The 8,944-nt window shown below is 50.6% G+C and overlaps 1 protein-coding gene across 1 annotated transcript in view; it reads left to right on the top strand.

Annotated features, from left to right (window-relative positions):
* The first annotated feature begins 8,337 nt into the window (after positions 1–8,337).
* Tnfrsf1b (TNF receptor superfamily member 1B) overlaps positions 8,338–8,944 on the top strand; it is a 34,351-nt gene continuing 33,744 nt past the window's right edge. The window contains exon 1 of the mRNA XM_006989045.4: positions 8,338–8,496. Coding sequence (XP_006989107.2) covers positions 8,419–8,496 — 78 coding nt within the window. The 5' untranslated portion in view covers positions 8,338–8,418. The remainder of the gene's footprint in view (positions 8,497–8,944) is intronic.

The following is an 8,944-nucleotide window of genomic DNA, read 5'->3' as shown; positions in this document are numbered from 1 at the left end:
AAGCCGGGCGGTGGTGGCGCACGCCTTTAATCCCAGCACTCGGGAGGCAGAGCCAGGCGGATCTCTGTGAGTTCGAGGCCAGCCTGGGCTACCAAGTGAGTTCCAGGAAAGGCGCAAAGCTACACAGAGAAACCCTGTCTCGAAAAACCAAAAAAAAAAAAAAAAAAAAGATTATAAAGCTAACAAAAGGAAAAAGTAGAGAAAAGTATTTCCATGACTTCCAGCTAAGAAGACCCTTTCAACCATGATCCAGTTAGTGAACAACATTGATGGATTTTTGTTACATTAAAATTAAGGAATTTTTGAGCCCAGCAGTGGTGGCACACCCCTTTAATCCCAGCACTCAGGAGTCAGAGGCAGGAGAATCTCCTAGTTGGAGGCCAGCCTGGTCTACAAATGGAGTTCCAGGACAGCCAGGGCTACACACACACACACACACACACAATAACAACAACAACAACAAAAAACCCTGTCTCAGAACACAAAACTCCACAAAACAAAACACACACACACACACACTCACACATGGACTTTTTAAATGGACTTTAAAAATATTTGGTATTATCTTAGTCTCTTTTTATTTTTTAATTAATTAATTTATTTATTTATTTTGGTTTTTCGAGACAGGTTTTCTCTGTGTAGCTTTGCGCCTTTCTTAGAACTTGCTTTGGAGACCATGTTGGCCTCGAACTCAACAGAGATCTGCCTGCTTCTGCCTCCCAAGTGCTGGGATTAAAGGCGTGCGCCACGACCGCCCAGCCAGTCTCTTTTTTTTTTTTTTTTTTTTTTTTTTTGGTTTTTCGAGACAGGGTTTCTCTGTGTGCCAGTCTCTTTTTAAAAGTTATATTTATTTATTGATGTGTGTTTGGGGGAGGACTATGTACGTGAACAACTTTCAGGATTTGGTTCCTTCCTTCCACTGTGTGGTTCCTGGGGATCGAACTCGGGCTGTCAGGCGGTGGCACACACTTTCTACCTGCTGAGCCATATCGGCCGTCCAGTCAAGCAATTTTTAAACGATAAGGGGAAGCATGAATAAGGACAGCAAACACACACACACCAGAACGGAGGAGGTATTTATGAAATCCGAAAAGGACATGGGATTAATATCTAGAAGATACAAGGAATTAGAGCAGATCTACAAGAAGACAGGAAATAATAACGAACGAACGAACGATCGGATGAAAGGATGTTGAAAAGCAGTTCACAGAAGGGGAAACCCGGATGACTCAGCAGCGACGAAGAGGTACTTGGACCTAAGAACTTCAGAGAAATGCAAATGAGGCCCCGTGGCTTCCACTTCACACTCACCACATTGGCCTAGGAAGAAAGCTGGCTAATGGCAAGTTCAGGGGAAAACGTGCAGAAATAGGAACCCTCTGGCCCCGCCGGTGGGCTGTGACAGCGTGGGCGGCACAGAGCAATTGGGCAGCGTTAGGGAAATAGGTGCCCAGTACCCTGGGGTCCCACAGCCCACTCCTGAGACACTCCAACACCCATAAGCCACACCAGATTGGTTTACAAGGATGGATGGATTGTAGCAGTAGGGATGCTTTGAAAGAGGCTCAAGGTCAGGCTCAACACACACACACACACACACACACACACACACACACACACACACACACACGAGCCTTGGCTCAACACACACACACACACACACACACACACACACACACACACACACACACACACACGAGCCTTGTATGGTAAGATCTGTATATCATTCACTCCACCCTCTAGATCCAAAATCCAATAAGCCAGTGATGGAGGAGTTATATTTTAAAAAATTATGCTCAGGCCGGGCGGTGGTGGCGCATGCCTTTAATCCCAGCACTCAGGAGGCAGAGCCAGGCGGATCTCTGTGAGTTCAAGGCCAGCCTGGGCTACCAAGTGAGTTCCAGGAAAAGGTGCAAAGCTACACAGAGAAACCCTGTCTCGAAAAAAAAAAAAAAAACCAAACAAACAAAAAACAACAACAACAACAAAAAATTATGCTCAGATCAGCCACAGGATTATGAAATGCCTAGGAATACAAGAAAACAGTAGAGGGCAGAGAGGCCATATATGAGGAAACAGGAAAACTGAGGCCAGAGTCGATAGTGTATGTAAGGGTGAGGGCAGCCATTGCTTGTCCACAGATAGGACCAGCATCTCCCTAAGTCCCTTAGAGACAGAGGGAGAGACCAGCGAGACGCGGAGGGGCAGAGGGGGCGGGTGGTTTGGAGAGAGAGTGGACATGGGGAAAGGAGAAGTGAGTGTGGGGTTAGAGGAGTGAGGGGTAGGGGCCTGGCCCTGGGAAGGGCCTCTCAGATATCAGGGGAGGGGGTCGGGCTGGCGCGGGGAGGGGCTGAGGGAGGCAGAGTTGAAAGCCATTTAAAGATGAAGGGGGCAGGTCTGGAGGTGTGACTCAGGTAGAGGCCCTTTCCAGGGTTTACAGAGCTCCGGGTTCTAGAGCTCCGGGTTCTAGTCAGAGAGAGAGAGAGAGAGAGAGAGAGAGAGAGAGAGAGAGAGAGAGAGAGAGAGAGAGAGAGAGAGAGAGAGAGAGCCTGGAGAGAAAACTCAGTTGGTAGCATGCTTCCAGCACTCATGAAGCCCCGCCTACCATTCCTAGCATGGCATGGCATGAATGGACACCCTGGTGAACATCCTGGTAATCTTAGCACTAGGGAGGTGGAGGCAGGAGGATTGGGAGTTCAAAGTCATCCTTAGCTACATGGTAAGTTTGAGGCCAGCCCGGGCTGCAGGAGACCCTGCCTCAAAAAGAAATCTTAAAAAAATGTGAAAGGGGAGAAGAAAAAAAGATAATTATGAAAAAACAAAACAAAACAAAAAAACGCTCATGGAGCTGAAACGACATTCAGATGTGGGCAATGGGAGTCTGGAGTTCGCAGTACAGGACCCAGTGAAAATGAAAATGTGCACTGGCTCCTTCCAGAAGCCCTACTTTCTATGTTTACCACCCGGGGAAACTCTCCCGTGCCTCTGTTTGGCAGTACTCGAGATGGTTATTGTTCATCCCCCGAAGTCCACAACTAGAGAGCAGTGGAACACTGGTGAACCTTAGGGCAAGCACACAGCCCAACTCCACACAGCAGAGGAGGGAGAAGGAAGTGAGAACTGAACTCAGCAATGTGGGCATGTTCTCATCTCAAAGACTGAGTGCTGTCAGACGGGTAGGCCCATGCTCCGGCTGTTCGGGTGTGCACAGGCGAATATGCATGCATATCATATGAAACACAGTTGTCCTTTAGCATCTCCTGGGATGGCTTCCAGGAGTCCCTTCTTGCAGATACCCAAATCCATGGATGCTCACATTCAGGATCCCTGCTTTTCAGGATACCCACACCATGCATGCTCTAGTTATAGTACCTTACATCAAAGAGCGTGATGCTTGCGGGTAACACACACATTTGCCTATAAACTTTGAGCCATTTTTATATAGTACCTTTATATCTCTATAAATTATCTTTATATAGCACACTTATATGAGCTTAGAGAATAAACAATATCAAGAAAAAAGGTCTGAATGTGTTCAGTACGCACACACAGTGTTTTTGCTTGTTTGATTTCTAGAACATTGCTGATCCCTGATTGGGTAGAACCTGGGATGTGGAGCCCACGGATCTGAATGTTCACTGAAGTCCAATGTGTTGTTTGTTATCATATGAAGCCCCAAAATAGACCAGAGAAACAGTAAACTCAAAGCAGTTGTCCCTGGGAAGAAGATTGTCTGAGTGGGAACTGGTGTGCAGCGTCAAGGACCTCTAGTTTAACGATAAAGAGTTTGAAGTAAGAGGCTGGAGAGAAGGCTCAGCAGTTATGAGTGCTTGCCGCTCTTTCAAAGGACCCGAGTTCAGTTCCCAGCATCCATGGCAGGCTGCTCAGAACCACCTGTAACATCAGCTCTAGGGCATCTGATGTCCTCTTATGGGCCTCTGAGGGCACCCACAGACCATACACCCACTCGTACACATTAATAAAAATAAATCTTAAATCGGGTCCTCTGTAAGAGCAGGGAGCACTCCTAACCTCTGAGGCATCTTTTCACCCCCATCTAGATATTTAATTCTTATTTTTTTGTGTCGTGTGTGTGTTGGGGTGTGTGTGTGTGTTACAGGTGGGAAGACAGCCAGGGGACAGTTGTGAACCTGTGGCTAACACCAGGCACAGCTTCCTGTTCGTGATTTTCGACTGTGACTCACAAGGGGCTGGCCCAGCACACTCAGGGTGTGGTGATAAGCACTGGCAAGAATCAGCCAAGAAATGTCCTGGCTGCGACCACTAAGGGGAAGAGAGGGAAGGACAAGGGATAGATACCCTTGCCCAGAAGCAGCCCTATATGACAGGAGTCCCTGGGCCTCTAGAGGCCATGTTGGAAGGAGCTTGCTCTGTAGCTGTTTCTAGGAGTTCACATAGACAAGTATATCAGAGATTCTCCCTCGGAAAGCTGCCTCTGCCAGCATCCTTGAGCCACTGCGTGCTGCACCTAAGCCTCTGATGGTGTCTCTCAGTCCCAGGTGTGTGTGTGGACTCATTAAAAAAAGTCAATCAGATCATCCAGGGGCCGGGGAGATGGTCCAGTGAGTATTTGCCAGGCAAGCATGCAAGCATGAGACCCACTGTTTGGATCCCCAGCTTCCAAAGGGGTAGGGGGGAAGCACAGTAGATATGGTGGCCCTCTTGTAATCTTAACACTCAGGAGGTAGAGACGGATCCAAAGAGCAAGCTAGCTAGACCAGCCAAATAGGTGTGCACCGGGTTCGAGTGAGAGACCCTACCTCCACACACAGGGAATTGAGGAAGACGTGATGTTAATTTCAGGTCTCGGTGCTTGTGCACACATGTACGTGCCCCCGAGTGTGCACACACACACCACCACCACCACCACACACATCACCACCACCACACACACCATCACCACCACACACACCACTACCACCGCACACACATGCTGTTGCAGAAGGCATTCTTCCTAGAAAACAGTGCCGTCTTCCTCAGATCTGCTGTGCAGAAAAGAGCCTATCACATCAGGGCCTTTGGATTGTTAAATTTCCCTCAGAGCAGAAGGTGGTGGGGAAGGCCATTGGATCCTCACCTGACATTCCAGCACCTCCTCCAAGACATTTGTACACAGTTCTGTCTGAATTGCTGCTGGGGGCCTGGGTGTGTCCCTGGCAGTGTGAGAGTATTTGGTTGTAGAAGCCTAGAAGAGGAACTCTCTATGCAGCTATGTGGAAGTCATTATCCATGCTGGGTGAAGACTTTCCAGTGTGGATGCACCGGGGTTACCCATGCTGTGCAATGAACTCATTAGTTCCCCAGGGTGAACCTGGGTAGAATCCTATTAGGAGGGAGCAGGCCAGCACAGACACACCACACACACATAAACCAAAAGTCATGGGATCCTGGCACTGGGGCCTTTGGGACACAATTTCTGGCTCAGTCTCTCTGGGAGCATGTTTGTGGGTATCTTGGAGGCTGATAGCTACTCTGGCTGAAGCTGGAGTGCTTCGTCCCAGAGGCTTGCCCGGATACCTGACATACAGTAGGTGCTCAGTTAACAGCCTGGGCAATCCTGCAAAGGTGAGTCTTCTGTTTACAGAAGCAGAGCTACCAGCTTTTGGGGTGTGAGATGACAGGGGATCTCTGAGGTCTGGGGCTGCCCTGGGAAGTGGGGAGGGGCTCGGGAACCCCATGGCCAGGTTCATAGGCTTTGTCTGCAGCCCCCGAGGAGGCTGTCATCCTATCTCTGCCCATCCACTGTAAGAACAATGGGGCCTTTTCGGCACCATAGGGCTTATGGGCTAAGAGATGCCTGGTGGGGTGACTAGAGCCAAGGACTGACTTGATTAGACTGGATTCCAACCCTGATATGTACTCTTCATTCATTCATTCATTCATTCATTCATGCGCCCTCCACGTGGTTTTTTGAGACAGGGTTTCTCTGTGTAGCCCTGGCTGTCCTTGCATTCGTTGTATAGATCAAGCTGGCCTTGAACTCACTGAAATATCCCTGCCTCTGCCTCCCTAGTGCTGTCATTAAAGGCGTGCGTCACCACGTCTGGCTGGTTTTCATCTCTTTATTGCCTCCTGCGTATACTTAGAATTTCTCATTCACTTCCACTTTATTGAGCCCTACCTTCCGTGAGTTTCCTAGGTACCGAGGGGATAGCCAGGAGAGGATGGCAGGCGTACCTGTGCCGCAGAGGACTGTACGATGCAGCAGTGTGAGCAGTGACTGTGCTGGCTGGGCAGGAGCTAAACTGGAAGGTCCTACAAAACTTCGAGACCGTGTGTACCAACAGACACGTGTTGGTGACCCAGAGTAGCCCTCCGCTAACTGCTAGTTTCACAATTACTCATCGTTATTAACATGAACTGCAAGTGATCCCTGGTGAGCATTTGCTAGGCACCTGCGTAGATGCTAGGTTAGCTGACGGAGGGCGGGGCTGGGGGGGGGCAGGCTGCAGCGTTTTCATAGAATAACAGCTGATGCTATAAAAAGCAGTGACTAGTATTAAAATCAGGGTAGGCCCCCATGTTTGGAGTTGGTGGCTTTAAGAGAAGAGAAACACACACACACACACACACACACACACACACACACACACACACACACTTCATGTTTACCCCTTGCCTCTTGCTATGTGGATCTTGCCAGCAAGGTCATCATTATTGACTGTGACTCCTTGGTCCTGGACCAGAACCATGAGTCGAAATCATCCCTTTCGCTTCATAATGTACCCGGTATGTGGTGCTGAGTTACTAACCACAGAATACAGACTAAGATAGGAACTAGCCTGTGGTCTCCTGTGTGCGGTCCCTGGGTGGGGGGGGGCATTGTTCCTTGGCTGGACAGGATGAGTCAGTTGGACCCACTGGGCAGGGTTCAGGGCAGACCACTGACTCTTGTTTCTGACAGGTGACACTCATTCCTGGCTTTCAGCTTTCTCAGGTAGATCAGAGCACCCCTGAGATGTGTTCCATAGGAGGCACAGGGACCAGAACTCTCCTTGCCTGCTCAGTGGCTGTCCCTCTTTAGGGTTAAGGCTGTGGGCTGTGTCCCATGTCTCAGAAACATGTGGGAACCAGGTGATTTCCCAGGCTCCTGACTATCAGGTGGGATTTTCCATCCTGCGAAGGGTCACTTCCCAGTTTCTCTCACAGCACCTAGAAGTACCAACCTTGCGATTGCTCTCCCAAGGGCGGGTGGCTACAAGGCTTTCTCCTATCAGCCTACAGTGAGAGAGTGTGTGTATATAAGGAGGCAGGCAGTCACCTGTCCCCCTGCCCACCCCACCTCTCCAAGTGCCTTGTGCAGGGCTGGAGGAATACACGCTGGCCGTGGGGCTGGCGCTCAGATGGCAGCTAGAGTGAGTGCTCTGATGCGGTCAGTTCTAGAAAACAAGACTTCCTGGATGGCTTTTCTCCCTCTGCCTCTGTCAGCCAAGGGACTCAGAACGAGAGGACCGGCTGTTCTCGCTGAAGGCTCCAAGCATGTTCAAAGGAACTCGAACAAATGAAACGTATCAACAAGAGCTGTACCTACGCCATGCTGAGTACTGTGGTTGTGCACGCTGAGTTAAGCAGGCACATGCCATATGTTAGCGGGACCAGATTATATAGCTTATATTAATAAGCTCTGTGAAAAGGTGCAAATAGTCACGTGTAGTTAGCCTGGCGCTAGGGCAGTGGTTCTTAACCTGTGGGTCACACCCCGTTTGGGGTCGTATATCAGATATGCTGCATATCAGATATTTACCTTATGATTCATAACAGTAGCAAAATTACAGTTATGAAGTAGCAATGAAAATAATTTTATGGTTGGGGGGGGTCACTACAACATGAAGAAATGTATTAAAGGGTTGCAGTGTTAGGAAGGCTGAGAACCACTGCTCTAGGGTCTAAGTGAATGAGTGATCTAGGCCCTTTGGTTCTCCAGAGCAGATGTCAACTTTGGGACTGTTTGCCCCTGAGTCAAGTGGAAAGTCGGTGAGATTTGAGAAAAGAAGCTGGAGGCAGGTCAGCTGAGGGAAGGCCCAACCTGGGCAGCCAGTCACAAACACAGTGGGCATCTATCTCCAGTGCCAGTCTTTTTCCCTTCACTGGAAAGGTGACCCGAAGGGGAAGGAGCAATGGAGACAGACTGAGTCACTCGGGGTTGGAAGAGATGCTGGAGAAAGAGACCCAGAGCTGCCTGGGGGAGTCCAGGTGGAGGTGCCCTGGGAGAGCAGAGGACTCGGTGTGAGGGGACGTGTCTTCAGTCAGTGGCCCCGCCCCTTCCCGCCTCCACCCCTCCCCTACCCCCAAGGTCTGCCCTAGCTCTGGCCTGGGGCTTTCGCTTTCAGTCACCAGCTAGAGCGCCGAGGAGCCACTAGATCTCCAGGCGCAAGGGCAGGAGCCACCGCCGCCCCTATGGCGCCCGCCACCCTCTGGGTCGCTCTGGTCGTCGGACTGCAGCTATGGGCCACCGGGCACACCGTGCCTACCCAGGTGGGTGACTCTCAGGGTATCGGGGGAACAGCCGCATCGCACAGTGCCCACCGTGGCTACAGCACAATTCCGGGACAGCGCGAGAGGCCATCCCATCCCCAGCCAACCTGCGCCACGCGCCTCTAGGGAGCAGCGGGGAACCCGAAGCCTGGCACCTTGGGAGCCTGGGGTGGAACTCGGGTCCAGGCAGCCTCACGTTCCAGAAATGCGCTGTGGCTCTCTCCACGAGCGCGGCCAGGGCTTGGGTAACAGCCAGCCAAGGCTCGGGAGTACCGTTCATCCCTGTGACGCTGAGAAGTCCCTTCTGTCCTGCACGCTTGAAGCGGGAAGGACCCTACCGGGGTCACTGCCCGAGCGCGTTGCCGATTCTTCCTTCTCTGCGCCAGCCATGGTTTCTCTCTTTCTTAGAAACACCGGGGCTGCTAGTTGTCGTTGGGGCCAGGAGTCT

This window comes from Peromyscus maniculatus, chromosome 2, assembly GCF_049852395.1.
Source record: "Peromyscus maniculatus bairdii isolate BWxNUB_F1_BW_parent chromosome 2, HU_Pman_BW_mat_3.1, whole genome shotgun sequence".
NCBI classification, from domain to species: Eukaryota; Metazoa; Chordata; class Mammalia; order Rodentia; family Cricetidae; genus Peromyscus; species Peromyscus maniculatus.
This window is presented reverse-complemented; position numbering and strand designations above follow the sequence as displayed.